The sequence below is a fragment of the Bos javanicus genome, chromosome 16 (genome assembly GCF_032452875.1).
Source record: "Bos javanicus breed banteng chromosome 16, ARS-OSU_banteng_1.0, whole genome shotgun sequence".
Classification (NCBI taxonomy): Eukaryota; Metazoa; Chordata; class Mammalia; order Artiodactyla; family Bovidae; genus Bos; species Bos javanicus.
The window spans coordinates 7,416,517-7,435,511 of NC_083883.1; the positions used below are offsets into that span (position 1 = coordinate 7,416,517).

The 18,995-nt window shown below is 35.9% G+C and overlaps 1 protein-coding gene across 2 annotated transcripts in view; it reads left to right on the forward strand.

Moving 5' to 3' along the window:
* Window positions 1-18,995, forward strand: part of KCNT2 (potassium sodium-activated channel subfamily T member 2) — a 435,264-nt gene that overhangs the window by 398,511 nt on the left and 17,758 nt on the right. For both annotated transcript variants that reach the window (XM_061382138.1, XM_061382137.1), the window contains one exon: window positions 6,351-6,651. In XM_061382138.1, the coding sequence (XP_061238122.1) occupies window positions 6,351-6,651 (301 nt within the window). The remainder of the gene's footprint in view (window positions 1-6,350; window positions 6,652-18,995) is intronic.

Consider the following 18,995-nt stretch of genomic DNA (forward strand, 5'->3'; position numbering starts at 1 on the left):
GCCTGGAGAATCCCAGGGACGGGGAAGCCTGGTAGGCTGCCATCTATGGGGTCACACAGAGTCAGACATGACTGAAGTGACTTAGCAGCAACCAAAATAAAGTCAAAATTATTTCTCAGTTTGCTTTTATGAAACAGAGTTATTTAGATTAATGAATTTAAAAGCATTAATTTACAATATTTTAATAATTTATGATTAATTTAAATATCAATTAAATAGCATTTAGGCTACTTATAAAATAACTAATTCATGTCTTAAGGGAAGACATCTACCATGTAGTTAGTAATTACATGATAATAGTATTCAAGATCCTAAACAGAGAAGAAAAAAGTAAGATTTTATGAGCTTAAAGCACTAGGAGAGTCATCAGTTCAGTTCAGTCACACAGTCATAACCGACTGTTAACGACCCCATGGACTGCAGCATGCCAGGCCTCCCTGTCCATCACCAACTCCCGGAGTTCACTCAAACTCACGTCCATCAAGTGCTGATGCCATCCAGCCATTTCATCCTCTGTCGTCCCCTTCTCCTTCCACCTTCAATCTTTCCCAGCATCAGGGTTTTTTCCAAGGAGTCAGTTCTTCCCATCAGGTGGCCAAAGTACTGGAGTTTCAGCTTCAACATAGGTCCTTCCAATCAACACCCAGGACTGATCTCCTTTAGAATGGACTGGTTTGAACTCCTTGCAGTCCCAGGGACTCTAGAAAGTCTTATCCAACACCACAGTTCAAAAGCATCAATTCTTCGGCGCTCAGCTTTCTTTATAGTCCAACTCTGACATCCATATATGACTATGGAAATACCATAGCCTTGACTAGATGGACCTTTGTTGGCAAAGGAATGTCTCTGCTTTTGAATATGCTGACTATGTTGGTCATAACGTTCCTTCCAAGGAGTAAGTGTCTTTTAATTTCATGGCTGCAATCAGCATCTGAAGTGATTTTGGAGCCCCCCAAAATAAAGTCTGTCACTGTTTCCATTATTTCCCCATCTATTTCCCATGAAGTGATGGGACCAGATGCCATGATCTTCGTTTTCTGAATGTTGAGCTTTAAGCCAACTTTTTCACTCTCCACTTTCACTTTCATCAAGAGACTTTTTAGTTCTTCACTTTCTGCTATAAGGGTGGTGTCATCTGCACATCTGAGGTTATTGATATTTCTCCCGGCAAACTTGATTCCAGCTTGTGCTTCTTCCAGCCCAGCATTTCTCATGATGTACTCTGCATATAAGTTAAATAAGCAGGGTGACAATATACAGCCTTGACGAACTCCTTTTCCTATTTGGAACCAGTCTGTTGTTCCATGTCCAGTTCTAACTGTTGCTTCCTGACCTGCATACAAATTTCTCAAGAGGCAGATCAGGTGGTCTGGTATTCCCATCTCTTTCAGAATTTCCCACAGTTTATTGTGATCCACACAGTCAAAGGCTTTGGCATAGTCAATAAAGCAGAAATAGATGTTTTTCTGGAACTCTCTTGCTTTTTTGATGATCCAGCAGATGTTGGCAAGTTGATCTCTGGTTCCTTTGCCTTTTCTAAAACCAGCTTGAACATCAGGAAGTTCACAGTTCACATATTGCTGAAGCCTGGCTTGGAGAATTTTGAGCATTACTTCACTAGCATGTGAGATGAGTGCAATTGTGCAGTAGTTTGAGTATTCTTTGGCATTGCCTTTCTTTGGGATTGGAATGAAAACTGACCTTTTCCAGTCCTGTGGCCACTGCTGAGTTTTCCAAATTTGCTGGCATATTGAGTGCAGCACTTTCACAGCATCATCTTTCAGGATTTGGAATAGCTCAACTGGAATTCCATCACCTCCACTAGCTTTGTTCGTAGTGATGCTTTCTAAGGCCCACTTGACTTCACATTCCAGGATACCTGGCTCTAGGTGAGTGATCACACCATCATGATTATCTGGGTCTTGAAGATCTTTTTTGTACAGTTCTTCTGTGTATTCTTGCCATCTCTTCTTAATATCTTCTGCTTCTGTTAGGTCCATACCATTTCTGTCCTTTATCGAGCCCATCTTTGCATGAAATGTTCCTTTGGTATCTCTAATTTTCTTGAAGAGATCTCTAGTCTTTCCCATTCTGTTGTTTTCCTCTATTTCTCTGCACTGATCGCTGAGGAAGGCTTTCTTATCTCTTCTTGCTATTCTTTGGACTTCTGCATTCAGATGCTTATATCTTTCCTTTTCTCCTTTGCTTTTGCTTCTCTTCTTTTCACAACTATTTGTAAGGCCTCCCCAGACAGCCATTTTGCTTTTCTGCATTTCTTTTCCATGGGGATGATCTTGATCCCTGTCTCCTGTACAATGTCACAAACCTCCATCCATAGTTCATCAGGCACTCTATCTATCAGATCTAGTCCCTGAAATCTATTTCTCACTTCTACTGTATAAATCTCAACACATATAAATTTAGTATACTTTTTATTATATCCTATTGGAAGGAGGAAAGAAAGGGATGTAAATTAGAAGCACAGAAATAATTATCTCTGTGTTGTGAATTTAGATTTCTTACATTTAGTCCCCAAATCCTTCTGATTTCGTTTTTCTTTGGTTAAACTGAAATATGAAAAGAGACGTTACTTTTATTGAAATGATGATAAAAATGCCTTGTGAGTCCTATGGGTTTTTATGTAAATCATGATATTCTTTCCTTTGGGGGAATTCAAAACAGTGGTGAATAGGGGACCCAGTATTATTTAGCTCATATATGTTTGATATAATTCCTGGTACACATTACTAAGAAAAGCATTCACAAAGATAAAAAGTGTTTTATCCTTTACTTGGAAAATAAGCTAATCTTCAACTTCTTCCCCAAAATATTTATTAACTGTGACTTGACTTGTCAGTGCCATTATATAAGCATACTATCTTGAGTATTTGATCTGACAAAATTACTGTTTCCACATATTTATGGGAAATAAAACTATTACATGGAGTTATGACTAGAAAGAGTACTTCAGATAAATTTTAGATTCTGATTCACAAATCTGTGCAAGCCAAGTATCTAAATGTGAGTGAACTAACATTTTCATTTTTGCTATAAAGTCCACATAAACTGAAACTCCTGAACATAGAATGATATTCTTTGCTGATGGTGGATATTACCTACAGTTTTATATATTTTACTTTCAGAGAAGAGGATTTTCAGTATATTATCAACCAGATAAGACTAGAGTAAGTTAAGACTTATAAGGGCATCCATTGTTGCAAAACCACGGTATTAGAATTTTTAATACTTCCAACCTAAGTTCTATAGCTAAAAGGAGGTTTCTATTTTGAATGAAATATTATGTTATTCCAATGGGATTAATGTATACATGCTAGTATATATAAAATAGATAATAATAACCAACAAGGGCCTTCTGTATAGCATAGAGAACTCTACTCAGTATCTTATAATAGCTGTAAGGGGAAAGACTCTGAAAATTATATATAAATAATACATGTGTAATTTGTTTAACCTTCATAGCTTCATAAGAGATTATTTCTTTTGTAAATAGAATTATACATATATATATAGCTAATACATATATATAACTGAATCATTGTACTGTACACCTGAAACTAACACATTGTAAATCAATTATAGTCTTTAACTAAAAAAAATAATAAATCAGTCTTAAAAAGAGAAAAGTAGTCTAATTATGCAGCAATGAAGGTTTAACAAATCGTTTTCATACCACTCTCTACAGTACTGTTTTGAAACAAATATGAACAAATATTTGCATTTTTTATTGAATTTAAGTGTGAGACAATTTCGATTTCATAGCTTGCCACTAGAAATTGTGTGTAGGGCATTGACTAAGCCTCCATAATTCATATTCACTTAAAGGATCTTATTGGATCTGCCTTCTGACCTTACTTAAACTGGTAATTTAAATTATATTACTTTGGAAGCCAGCAACACATGCACGTTGTAGCTCAAACTTCCATCCACAGATGGCAAACATAGCAGGTTCGTGAACACAGCTCTTGTGCACAAGAAAATGCAGGAAGTTTCCTTTTGCATGTGCATGCTTATAAAATAGGGCTTTCTGGTTTGAATCATGGTTCATTTCATATGACTTCCTGGTATGAAAAGCAACAATTCTGAAACAAGAAACTTTTGTTTATGTTAGTATTACAGAAAGAGTGTGGTAGGGTCCAGCTGCTCAGAAGCGAATAAACAGCCCAGATAGGTGTCAAAGGAAAGTTTCAGTTCAGTTCAGTAGCTCAGTCATGTCCGACTCTTTGCGACCCCATGAATCACAGCACGCCAGGCCTCCCTGTCCATCACCAACTCCCGGAGTTCACTCAGACTCACGTCCATCAAGTCAGTGATGCCATCCAGCCATCTCATCCTCTGTCGTCCCCTTCTCCTCCTGCCCCCAATCCCTCCCAGCATCAGAGTCTTTTCCAATGAGTCAACTCTTTGCATGAGGTGGCCAAAGTGCTGGAGTTTCAGCTTTAGCATCATTCCTTCCAAAGAAATCCCAGGGCTGATCTTCAGAATGGACTGGTTGGATCTCCTTGCAGTCCAAGGGACTCTCAAGAGTCTTCTCCAACACCACAGTTCAAAAGCATCAATTCTTCGGCGCTCAGCTTTCTTCACAGTCCAACTCTCACATCCATACATGACCACAGGAAAAACCATAGCCTTGACAAGACGGACCTTTGTTAGCAAAGTAATGTCTCTGCTTTTGAATATGCTATCTAGGTTGGTCATAACTTTCCTTCCAAGGAGTAAGCATCTTTTAATTTCATGGCTGCAGTCACCATCTGCAGTGATTTTGGAGCTCCAAAAAATAAAGTCTGACCCTGTTTCCACTGTTTCCCCATCTATTTCCTATGAAGTGGTGGGACCCAATGCCGTGATCTTCATTTTCTGAATGTTGAGTTTTAAGCCAACTTTTTCACTCTGTTTGCTTTATTTCAAATGCCAGCAACTGAAGAGAGGAGGGTGGTGGACGTCTGTCCAAAGGCCAACTTACCCTCTCCCCCTTACACTGGCAACCAGTGGGGATACAGATTTTATACACAGAAGGAGGGGTGACATTCAGAAACAGCATAGTCAGCTCTGATAGTCATCTTCAAATTGATGAGCATCATCTTGATTGTTAGATACAGTTAATTAGATTAACTGTAACATTAGATACAGTTAATCTTCAGTTCCAGTGGCCATTTGTTCCCATTTCTCTGAGGCCAATTCTTGGAATTGTGGCAGCACGTATCCTGGCTGTAGTCTTGTCGTCATGTAGTAATTTCTCCACCTGGTGTTTTAGTATATATAAAACAGCTCAATGATAAGGCTCAGAATATTATGTGCAACCCTTGAAAATGAACTAAAGGTCCTTGACTATGCTTAATGACTACATTATTATTATTTAGCTTCCTTTGACTGTTTTCCTTTGTTTCTGCGTTTCTCACTTCTCTCATTAAACTTATTGACTAAAGTTTCCACAGACACAAGGCAGGCAAAGGTCATGGTGAGGGGGCAAGCACCATAAGGTCTTTCTCCATTTCAGTAAGCACCTATAATCAAAGGAAAGCATCTCACTTTAAAATCAGATTTAGTAGTAAAAAAGTAGATCAAAATGAACTTTAGGAATTTTTTCATTGTTTTTCCTTCCTATGAAGAGTAGCCTAATGTAAGTTTTCTTTGTGAGTCTAGAATATATTTGTGAAATATTAATATTTATAGCATACTTTCACTTAGAACACTGAAAACAGTTCCTGAAGTGTATCATAATATTTTATCAAAACTATTTATGTGGTAAATAACTAATGCATAAATTAAATAAAATATGCTTTTTGTTTTCCTAGGGATCATATGAGCAAATAAAAAATTCACATTTTATAAAGTTCATGCCAATGCCCTCTTTAGAAAGAGCAATAATTTAAAACCTTAAAAATATTATTAACTCCAAAATTAAACAAACTTGCATAATTTTTCTAAATTTCATGTGGAGTACTATGAGTAAATTGAGGAAAGTCCATTACTTTTACTTCATTTGAATAACTCTATAAAATATCTAGCTCTTTTTGTTTTGGTTTCAAACCACTCTATGCCAGGTGTTTGGTAACTCTGATACATAAAATGTTAAATTGTTTTTATAAAGAAACTTTTACTGGAGTATGCAAGGATATTTTATCTGGTTCACTGTAAGTTCAAAAAACATATTTTCTAGTACTTTTAGTAACATAGAATTAGTGTCACTAATGATGATCTTGTCCTTTCTGTAAAAACTCTCATGAGATATATAATTATATCAAGATTTAGCACCAAAAAAAAAATATGACTAGAACTCTAGGCTACCTGATTCTTAAGATATCTAATTACCATATGCACTTCTTTTAAAGTCTCAGATATCCATCAGTGTAGAAGAGTGGGAAGACACCAAAGATGCTAAAGAACAAGGTCACCACCGAAGTAACCACCGCAACTCGACATCCAGCGACCAGTCGGATCACCCGCTGCTGAGGAGGAAGAGCATGCAATGGGCCCGAAGGCTGAGCAGGAAAGGCCCCAAACATTCCGGTAGAACCGCGGAGAAAATGACCCAGCAGCGCCTGAACCTCTACAGGAGGTCAGAAAGACAAGAGCTTGCTGAACTTGTGAAAAATAGAATGAAACACTTGGGTCTTTCTACAGTGGGATATGGTATGCTCTTTACAAGTATCGCATGATGTGGGCTTGTGATTTCTTTCCCTTAGTTGGAACAGAGTCAGCTCTAATTTAATAATTTAAGAATCGCCTTTATATTTTCACAGGTCAGTTAGAAGAGACTAGTGACAGGTCTAACCTCCTAGAGATAATTATGAACATGATATTAAAAAGAGAGGATTGAAAATTTTAAATATATACTCAGGTCTCTAGGCACCTTGTTGAACCCTACAAGAATTACTTTAATTTTAATTTTCACAAAAACTCTCCCATTTTAGAGATAGGGAAACTAAATAACTTGTTAATTAGCTTGTTAGTAGCCTGACTGAGGCTTATATCCAGTGCTGTCTGGCTCCAAAGCCTGTTTTACACACACACACACACACACACACACACGCGCACACACACACACAAACTGCATCTCATTTTAGAAGCCTGGAATAAAATAAATGTGTGGGTTTGTTAAGTAACTAAATGGATAAGCTACAAATGAATGAAAATGTCTCTATAAAATGTGTTTATAGTTAGTTGTGATCCAGAAACACAGAGTCTTCAAAAGCTTTGATCTGAAGCTCAGATAGTGCTCGATATCTTACAGGTAAGTCTGAATGACTGTTCTGCTCTTACATTGATACACAATTGTAATATAGATATGCTGCATATTTGTTTAGTTGCTCAGTCATGACCGACTCTTTTGCAACTACATGGATTGTAGCCTGCCAGTCTCCTCTGTCCATATGATTTCCATGGACAAGAATACTGGAGTGGGTTGCCATTTCCTGTTCCAGGGTATCTTCTCAACCCAGGATCAACCCATGTCTCCTGCATTGGCAGACAGATTATTTACCACCGAGCCACCAGGGAAGCCCCAAGCTCTATATTAGACACCTCTAATAACAGAAAGATTATGAAAAGAGGATTTAGAATCTCAGGGACCTCTGAACTTCTTCACTTATTCTTAATTCACAATAATTTATCCATTCAACAGATTTTATTAGGTTGCCTTCTGAGTTCCAGGCACTGGGAATAAAACAATGACCTATTCAGACAAGACCTCTGCATTTATGGAGTTTATATTCTAGTGTCAGCCAGTAGATTTGTTGTATTATTTAATTTCTCAAGGCTATTTTATTATTTATGAAAATGAAATAATAATCCTTTTGTCCTAAAGGACAAATGGGATAATGAATAATAATATGCTTAGCCCAGAACTGGCATTCAGCTCATCCACCCATCTACTGTATGTCTAAGAACAGCATGTCTATCTGTGTTTTATATATAAAAATGTTATTTTTTTTTTTGCCCACTTCAGCAAACAAACTGTTTGCATCTTTGGGAGCGATGTCTTCACTGAGAATACATGTTGTGAAACAATTATTGTTTTGCATGTTTGCTTTTTTTTTGAGGGAAAGGAAATGTCTTACTTATCCTTTAAACTTTGTATTGCCAATCAATTTACACATTTTCTGACACATAGAAATCCAGTAACTGCATGTTGATTGCATGCACAACCAGAGTGCTTACAGATGAGAAAACAGGGTCTCAGATATAAACTATTTCCTTGGGTCACCCAACCCTAGTGTACCCTTGAGTCAGTGCTTTAACTTGTGACTTGATTCCATATCTTTTTGTGTCTCTGCTGGACCACTTATTTTTCCTACATTACTGTCAGTATTTGGTAGCACTTTACAGATTTGAAATGTTTTTACGTGCTTTGTAATGATGCATGATGACTGATTTAACCATTAGTCTTAATCTACTATGTCCTGAGTAGGTCTGGCCTGATTAAAGAGCATGAGCAGATTTCTTTTGATATATTAGATATGAGACAGAAAGGACAGGAAAAGGGAAAGTCACAGGATGACTTTTGAGGGCTCTAGCTTGAGCAACTAGTTCATAATTGTGACATTCACTGAGCTTAGAAGAAGAATATTTGAGGTGAAAATAATTAATTTAATTTGAGTGCCTGGAAGACTTCATATGGGTAATTATCCATAAGAAGCAAGACTTCTGCTGAATGGTGTTCAAGAAAAAGAAATGAGATGTGTTTATAGACTTTGACATCATCAGCCTATAGATTTTAAGTAAGGTGAGAGATGGCTTCCCCCATGGCTCAGAGGTAAAGAATCAGCCTGCAATGCAGGAGACATGGGTTCAATGGCTGGATCAGAAAGATCTCCTGGAGGAGGGCATGACAACCCACTCCAGTAGTCTTGCCTGGAGAATCCCATGGACAGAGGAGCCTAGAGGGCTACAGTCCACAAAGTTGCAAAGTCAGACACAACTGAAGCATCTTAGCATGTGTGCACACAAGGTGTAGAAGTTGATGGAATAACCCCAGGTGAATGACTACAGGAGAACTCTAGAAAATACTCACATTTCTGGAATGATGAGGGAGGAAGTATTTTAAAAAAAAAAAGAAAAAGAAGAGGCTGAAGTGTCTATAACTGAGTTACCCAAAATATGTAGCATAGTACAATATTGGAGAAGGCAGTGGCACCCCACTCCAGTACTCTTGCCTGGAAAATCCCATGGATGGAGGAGCCTGGTAGGCTGCAGTCCATGGGGTCGCTAAGAGTCAGATACGACTGAGCAACTTCACTTTCACTTTTCACTTTCATGCATTGGAGAAGCAAATAGCAACCCACTCCAGTGTTCTTCCCTGGAGAATCCCAGGGACAGGGGGAGCCTGGTGGGCTGCCGTCTATGTGGTCACACAGAGTCGGACAAGACTGAATCGACTTAGCAGCAGTATGATATTATGCTATCGATTGGTTATGTGATTTATCATTGCATTGATCTTTCATATCTTTTGAAGGCAGGTGAGGCCTTGTGTAGTCAGAGGCTGGTCACTTCCAGTCATGAGAAATTTTGCCTTCTACCCCAATGTGATAGAAAATTGTATTTCCTATCTGATTTATGATATAAAAACTGTTGCAATTTTGGAGTAGAGAAGAAATCATTAATAATGCAGAAAGTACAGTGATATGTCATTGCTGACCTTGGTTATGTGTCAGTTAGATAGCATGTGTGAGAGGCAGATCTGAGTAGCTTGATTAGTAAATTAAGACTTGAATATAGTGGATTTCATATATTAGGGACCCCAAGGTAATAGAATTTTAATCTTCTGTCTATTGCTCCAAAATCTATTGCTTCCATTGCTAAAGTATCATGGTATAAGATGCAGGTTGAAATGTCAGTCATTTTGTCCACATTCCATCCAGGAGGAAGGAGGGTGAGGCCAGAGAAGAAAGGATTATCTCCTCAGTTAAAAAATAGTACCAAGGAGCTGCATACACCATTTCCATTATGTTCCACTGGCAAGCTGTATGCTTTGTTTTCAATGGCCTAGATCTAATATTACAGAAGACAAGACAAATGGCTATTGAGAGACATACAGATGGCTAACAAACACATGAAAAGATGCTCAACATCACTCATTATCAGAGAAATGCAAATCAAAACCACTATGAGGTACCATTTCACACCAGTCAGAATGGCTGCGATCCAGAAGTCTACAAATAATAAATGCTGGAGAGGGTGTGGAGAAAAGGGAACCCTCTTACACTGTTGGTGGGAATGCAAACTAGTACAGCCACTATGGAGAACAGTGTGGAGATTCCTTAAAAAACTGGAAATAGAACTGCCTTATGATCCAGCAATCCCACTGCTGGGCATACACACTGAGGAAACCAGAAGGGAAAGAGACACGTGTACCCCAATGTTCATTGCAGCACTGTTTATAATAGCCAGGACATGGAAGCAACCTAGATGTCCATCAGCAGATGAATGGATAAGAAAGCTGTGGTACATATACACAATGGAGTATGACTCAGCCATTAAAAAGAATACATTTGAATCAGTTCTAATGAGGTGGATGAAACTGGAGCCTATTCTACAGAGTGAAGTAAGCCAGAAGGAAAAACACCAATACAGTATACTAACGCATATATATGGAATTTAGAAAGATGGTAACAATAACCCTGTATACGAGACAGCAAAAGAGACACTGATGTATAGAACAGTCTTATGGACTCTGTGGGAGAGGGAGAGGGTGGGAAGATTTGGGAGAATGGCATTGAAACATGTGAAACGTCATGTATGAAACGAGATGCCAGTCCAGGTTCAATGCACGATGCTGGATGCTTGGGGCTGGTGCACTGGGACGACCCAGAGGGATGGTGTGGGGAGGGAGGAGGGAGGAGGGTTCAGGAAAAATTAAAAAAAAGAAAAAATAAATAAATAAATATTGAGAGATAATTAGCAGTCTCTGCCAGAATGGTTATGTTTTTTACGAAATTTTATTCTGAAGGAGAGGTGGGAAATATGGAAGTAGCTGGATGAGGAAGTGAACAGGGAAGAGGGGTTGTTTTATTTTTTAAGAGCAAAGAGGTATGAGCATGTTTAAATAATAAGATTAAGCTACCAGTGGAGACGTTGAAAGAAAACACAGTAAAAAGAAAGCAGTTGGAGCCCTTGCATAGATACTTGGAAGTGAAGAAAAGATGAGTGTTTTAACATGCACAAACTTGTAGGTGTTTGTCAGGAAGTTGAGTAATATTTTACATGATAGTAAGAGGTAAAATCCTTTGCTGAGAATGATGGCAAGAGTGAAAGAGTGAGTGTTTTAAAAATAAGCCAGAATGTTAGAAGTTTCAGGGGAAAGGATATCCTTTCTGTGCAAGACTGAACTTCTTGTCTTATTCTTCATTTCTTAAATTTATAATATAGAAAATTTCAGACATGAATAAATGTAGAAAGATTAGTATGATAAACTTTGCTGTTGTTTAGCTGCTAAGTTGTGTCCTACTCTTTTGTGACCCCATGGACTGTAGCCCACCAGGCCCCTCTATCAATGGCATTTTCCAGGTAAGAACACTGGAGTGGGTAGCCATTTCCTTCTCCAGGGCTCTTCCCAACCCAGCGATTAAGCCGGTGTCTCCTGCATTGCAGGTTGGATTCCTTACCACTGAGCCGCCAAAGAAGCCCTAAGGAACCTGCATATACTCATTTTTCAACATCAGTAATTATCAGGTCAATTATTATCAGATATTGTTCCATGTATGTGCCTGGTAATTTCCTTCACATCTCATATTAAATTCAGATAAATTTCAGATCCATATATTTCAATATATACATCTATCGTTTAAGTGCTAAATTAAAAAAATATAACCACGTACCATTTTCACACTTAAAAACAATTTTAATATCATCAAGTATTCACTTAGTGTTCAAATTTCCAGTGATCTCACAAATGTCATGATTTTTTATACTTTTTATCTAAATCGGGATCAATTAAGGTCCATTCATGGAGATGGGTGACAAGTTTGTTAAGTCACTTTTAAGTTTCCCTCATCTCATATTTTTCTAACTGAGTCTATTTCTTGGAGAAACTCACTCTGTGGTTTCCTAGACTCTGAGTCTCCAGGCTTAATTGGTCCATTCTATCCCCTGCCTTTACTTTTTTTAACCATTTTTTGTTAATGATTATGAATTCCTAGACATAAATGTATTTTGTTTTTATATGCATGTTATCAATTATTCATCATATTCTAAATTTGACCAGTGGAAGCCTCTTCAGATAGCTTCCTGGGTCCTTTTGTCATGATGTCAACCATATTTCATAGACTTGCCTTGCTCTCTGTAGGACTAAATGCTCCCCACCTAAATTAAATCATCTCTCCCAGGATCACTCAAAATGCTAATGAAATTTTAGAGATATTCATTTTGCTGCATCTGTCACTTTTTCTAAGTTTGTTGGGAGGGCTAAAAGATTAGGCAGAAGGTAGATAGGTAGACAGATAAACAATTTCACCAGTTCATCAAGAAACTTACAATTAAAATGCAGGCTACTGGGTTTTTATTTAACTTTTTCTATCCTGTAGCTGTACTTTCTGCTATGCCAAGATTAATGCTCATCAACAACAGTAGAAATGATGGAATTATCAAATTCATATTGCTTTTTCACAATTTATATAAAACAGTCTCAGAATAATAATACAGTGCTCTTATTAACACTATAATTGCCAAAGCATGAATTTTTAATGTGCTCCTTATAGACTAATCAAAGGAAGGTTTATTAAAATAACTCCAAGTCTTGGAAAAGTTCTCCTTGCTGTAGTTTTACCATCAGTTGGATATCAAGTTAGACTCATTTCTGTTTTCAAGGTTTAAGAATACTTTTCCTAAAATTTGACTTTGTTTTTTTTTTTTAGTCATGTAAACTTTGTGCACAATTCAAAGCCAAATATTTCATACAAGTTATACTCAAAAAAATTTAACATCACTCCCCATCACTTTTACACAATCTCCTTCTTTCCTCATGAGTTACTTTTTTTAACTTTATGGTATATTCTTCCATGTATAAATATAAACTTTAAAATGTAGTTGGCAGCATGATATGTTCCTTTTTCTTTTTCCCACATTGCTTCTTCCACTTAGTGGTATATCCTGGAGATCACTGATTTAGTAGAATATAGAAATAGTTTTTCATTTTGTAGCTGTCTAATGCTTCATTGTTTAGAGGTTTAATAGTCTATTAAACGAGTCCTTCATGCCTTTTCTAATTACGAAGTCTTGCAATAAATAGGCATATGCATACGTCTTTTTGTATTTTTTCCTAGTGTACCTTTGGGATGGATATCTAAAAGTGAGATTATTGGATTAGAGATTAAATGTATATAATTTTGCTATTAGAAAATTTTTCATCCTTAAATGTGTATGATTTTGCATTTCTATCAGCAATGTATGAAGGACTATTTTCCCAAAATCTTGCCAGCAGAAAGTCGTTAGACTTTTATGTGTTTTGCCCTTCTAATAGATTAAGTAGTATCTCAGTGTGCCTTCTTATTATAATGAGGTATAGCATCTTTTCATGTGATTAAGAGTCATTTTCAGTGAATTGTTTTCATTTCTGGCCAATTTTATAGATTTATTTCTGTTTTTAATAATTTAGAGGGGGCTTTCCAGGTTGCGCAGTGGTTAAAGAATCAACCTGCCAATGCAGGAGACACAAGAGATGTAGGTTCCATTGCTGGATCAGGGAGATCCCCTGGAATAGGAGATAGCAACCCCCTCCAGTTTCTTGCCTGGGAAATCCCATGGACAGAGTAACCTGGTGGGCCACAATCCATGGTGTCTCGAAGTGTAGGACACTATTGAGCAACTGAGTACTCACACACACACACACATTGGGTAAATTAGAACTGTGGCTACTAATTGCAGATATTTCTTTCTCAGACTAGTTTTTTCCTATACTCCTGTTATTTAATATTTTAATCTAAGTTTTAAATTGCTTAAATTATTATTGATCTATTTTGAGTAGATCAAAAGAAACTTTCTCTCTTCCAATTTAGAGGGGGATTCTTCCACATTTTTCATTACTTATTTGGTTTCACCTTTTGCATTCAAATATATGATCTATTTGGAACTTATCCTGGTATATTTGGTAGGCAAGGGAACACATTTTTGTATTTTCTAAGATAATTTTCTACATTGAGTTATATAATGTGCTGTGCTGTGCTTAGTCGCTCAGTTGTGCCCAACTCTTTGTGACCCCATGGGCTGTAGCCCACCAGGCTCCTCTGTTCATGGGGATTCTCCAGGCAAGAATACTGGAGTGGGTTGTCATGCCCTCCTCCAGGGGGTCTTCCTGATCCAGAGATCGAACCCAGGTCTCCCAAATTCCTGGTGAATTCTTTACCATCTGAGCCACCAGGGAAGCCTTTAGTTATGCGATAGCATTTACTAAAATGCACACCCCATTCCATTGATTTTTAGATCCTGCTTTTAGCAGATTTTAAATTCATACATGTTATTGTGTCTATTTCTAGACTTTCTATTGTGTTACAGTGGTCTGTCTGCCTGTTCTGACAAAAATCACCCACTGTTTTAATTGCAGTCTTTATAGTGTATTTTAATATCTGATAAGGCTAGGGACATTTCACTCTTCTTTGTCAGTATTTGCCTAACTATATTTAGATATTTCTTCTTCTGAATTAATTTTATAATTAACTTGTTTGTTTCAGATGAAAAGAAAGGATTATTTCCTTCTACTTTTAGTCCTTCTTCCTAGTTCTTTCAAATCCAAATTCTATTATCTAAACCCCCTCTCCTAATATGTCATATTTCTCCCTTTCTTTTCTCTTAGTTCCTCTTCTAAGGAAATCAGGCCTCTTCCCTTAATCCTAAAACAAACACAAGTCCACATATGTGCGCACACACACTCCTTACTCCTCAATTTGTCTCCTGTGTTTTCTTTTATCTACTAATTACATTCCATGTCTTTGCATCATCACCTCATGTTTGCTCTCAGTTCACTTCTTCTCTACCCCTTTGCTGAGACACTACCAGATAGAAAGGATTCTTACTTTCCTTCATCTGTCTTCAGCAGTATCCTTTCCCAGATCTTCTTTCTCTTTCTGAAAAATTACCAAACTTTCCAGAACAATGCTGCTTTATAAACGATACCTTAGAAATGTTATTTTTATACTGTTTAAAGAAAAACTTAATTATATCTCAAATAATAAAAAATCATAAACACTGAGAAATGCTTAACATCTAAAAAGTCACTAAATTGTTAATTTTTGACAAGTAACCTTGCTTCCTGAAGGCACAGATTATCTCTTACTTATTTTTTTTATCATGTTCAATTCCAAAAGAAAGGTAATTCTTTAAAAACAGAGGATAAATTTTTAATATTTCCTGATATAGCCTGTCTCTACAGGTTAGGTTGAAATAATGTAAATGCTTGTGCATGTTGTTGTCTAAGATCAACATATACCTATCCTCCAAAGTACATTAGTTAGATTACAGGTATATAATCTTTCACTTGTACTTTTAAAATCCAAAATTTCTGGAGACTGAGTTTTTAAGTAGGTTTGACACCAAAACTTGTTTAAACATAGAAGTTGATCCAAATTGCTTGAAACTATTTGGATATTTGATCAAATTTATTGTAAATATTCATATGTTTGCTGCAGAAATATGAACATTGCTGCTTCAGACCCAACTGAGAATATTACATCAAATACATTATGTGCCTTATATTACTTTCTAAATCTAAAAAATTTACTAGTGGAGCACATCTGGCCTCAAGGGTTTGGGAGACAGAATGAGAACCTGCATGTCTTGAGAAATTAACTAATGTGATGACCTACAAATTCTGCTTGTCTTTTAATTTTTTTGGAAAATATCTTCAATATAATTTTAAAAACTTACCTCAAATTTCATGGCATTATATACTAACTGGCCATGTGTCCTTGGATAAGTCACTGTCTCCCTGAACATCATGTTTTTTTTTAACCAACAAATAAGGTAATCAGGTTTTCCCAAAGAGATCTGATATAAAATAATAGAACACAAGGGACAAAAGATTCTTCAATCTATAAGCTGTACTGTAGATATACATATACAATCATTATTTTGTGTTAATAACTGGCATCATTCTTCAACAATTTATTTGGCTCTGATACTCACTACAATTATTCTTAATAACTATTGACATATTCTTAACTATTAGTATGACACACATTTTAAATATGTGATATTTATATTATACATCATATATATATAGTTATATATTACATATATATAATTATATAGTTTATATATTATATAAATGTATTTGCCATTATAAATTGGCAAGTAAGCGTTCCTGGTATGACCAGTGCTGCAAGTTCTGATTTTGACATGGATCCCTTTGTTTCATAGTGTTAGTAAAGAAGGGAACATCAATGGGGAAAAAAAAGACATCCTTTTAAGTGACAGAGGTAACTACTAGTTAGATGTGGCTTTCATTATATCCATCAGGAAGCCTTAGTTTCTATGTTAAATAAGTTTATAATTTTCCTGAAATAATTAACAGATTAAGCAAGAGCTGGTTTTTATAGTTATCATGGTGACTTTAATTCTTAGTCATTCTCTTCTTTATGGGATAGAAACAGGCAAAATCAATAAGAAAGAATTGTTATTCCCACCCAAACCTAAGATATATATTGTGATGGTGGTAGCAGTAATAGTAATAATAATATCCTCAACTTCTATTTTCGGACTCTTTTATAAATCATTGATCATTTTCATGTGTTTTCATTAAAAATTCCCCCAAATTCTAATCAATAAGTCAAGTACATTTTCTAGTAAAAGGTTATAAATTTGTCCTGAAACATATTACCAAAGAGGGAAAGGCACCAAAGTTAGACATTTTTCTGAAATATTTTACAACATTTAGCACATGGGAGGAATAATATAAATATCTGAAGTGAAGTGAAGTCACTCAGTCGTGTCTGACTATTTGCGACCCCATGGACAGTAGCCTACTGGACTCTGCCGTCCATGGGATTTTCCAGGCAAGAATACTGGAGTGGGCTGCCATTTCCTTCTCCAGGGGATCTTCCCAACCCAGGGATCGAACCCGGGTCTCCTCCATTGCAGACAGACGCTTTACCGTCTGAGCCACCAGGAAAGCCAATATAAGTATCTGAGATCACTGTAATGACTTCAATAATAATTTAGTATTTCAAAAGAAACTGATACTGAATTTTTACTGTTTTTTGAAATGTATCATTTTCCATTTCCCAGTATGAGTAAAATAGTATTGATATGTACAATCAGTATACTGCCAGTATAGAATTTCAGAAAATAGATGATTTTATGTTATTCTGTATTTCCAGAACTGACCCATTCTCACAAGGAGGCAGACACAGGAGGATAAAACCAGGGGTTTTATGTTAATCTCATTCTGTATATGGAATGTTAATAGAAAGAAACAAACTCAGCAGTTTCCTTAATAGATAAAGTAATGAAGCTTTTAAGAGAGATATTTGCTGAGCTGCTAATGATTTATGGTAAATGCAATTATTTCTGCAATGAATTTTCTATACCTCCGTAAAGTAAAACTGTAAAGTTTTGTTTCATGGAGTTGTATCATAACCTTCCCAGAACATTAATTTCTCAATGATGTCGATATTTTTACATAATTTAACTCCACGGTTAACTTAATTGCACTTAATAATCTATGTATTTTATCTTTACACCTGGAAATCAAATACTGTGCTTTGGCATATGTCTAAGAAAAATGTGGACATTTGAATAAAATAAAATATTTTTGTCATTGAGAAAATATTTCATTAGTTGAATGAACATTTTACTTTCAACAGTTTATGATTTCAGCATTTTATTATGAGTTTGTATAAATAGTCAATGAGAGGAAAAATGAGCTTTCTAAATGCATTGAAACAACAAGAAGAAGTTTCCAATTATGATGATTGTTTATAGCCTCAATTTAAACAACTAGAAAAAAAAATAAACCAATAGTGTACAGGTGTTGGAAAAAATCAGCATATAATTTTGTTACCCGAGAAAAGGTTAACAAATGATTTAGGCTTTTTACAATCTGAAAGTCATGTAAATGGACCCCAAACAAGAAAATATGACCAGTACCAGTAGAAAAAATATCAGTCAACAGAAACAGATTCATAAAATATGAATATTGAGGTAGTTATTATAATACAATATGATCTATATGTTCAACATGGTAGAGGAAAACAGAATAATAAGGAGAAAAATTGAAGACATGAAGCTCATATAGGTTAGAATTTGTAATACTTTACTTTTCCATATTTTACTTGGAAAAATATATATTTTCCAAGTAAAATGCATATTGCATGGGATTTACATAAAAATAGCTACTGCAGAATAAAAACATCAGTGAACATAAAGTCATAGCAATAGACTATCCAAAATGCAGAATACAGAAGAAAAGAAAAAGTAAAAGGCTTGAAAAAGTGGTGCTAGCTGCATGTGGTATAATATGGAGTAATTTCATAATTGGAATAACAGGAGGAAGAGAATGGATATTTGAAGAACTAATGATCAACATTTTTTGTCCAAATTTGGTGGGAACTCTATTCAAGATCCCAGAAGCTCAGTAAAGCTCAAACAATATAAATATAACAAATAAAATAATGCCAAGACACAATATAAAAAAATTGCTGGAAGTCAATGATAAAATACCTCAAAAAGTGCAGAAGGAAAAAAGACATTTCATAAGGAAGAGACAAACATAAGGACAGTAGAGACCTTCATGTCAGAAACTTCTCAAAACAAATCACAACTGAGAAACTTGTTTCTAGTACTGAAAAAAATAGTCTACCTAATACACTATACATAGTAAAACTATCTTTCTGAACTAAAAGCAAATAAGGACAGGTTTAAAAAACAAAAGCTGAGAAAATTTGTCAACAACAGCTTGCAGGATGAAAGAAATTGTTAAAAGAAATTCTTAAGACAGAAGAAAAATAATGCCAGTGGAACTATAGATCTAAACAAAATAAGTAAGCATA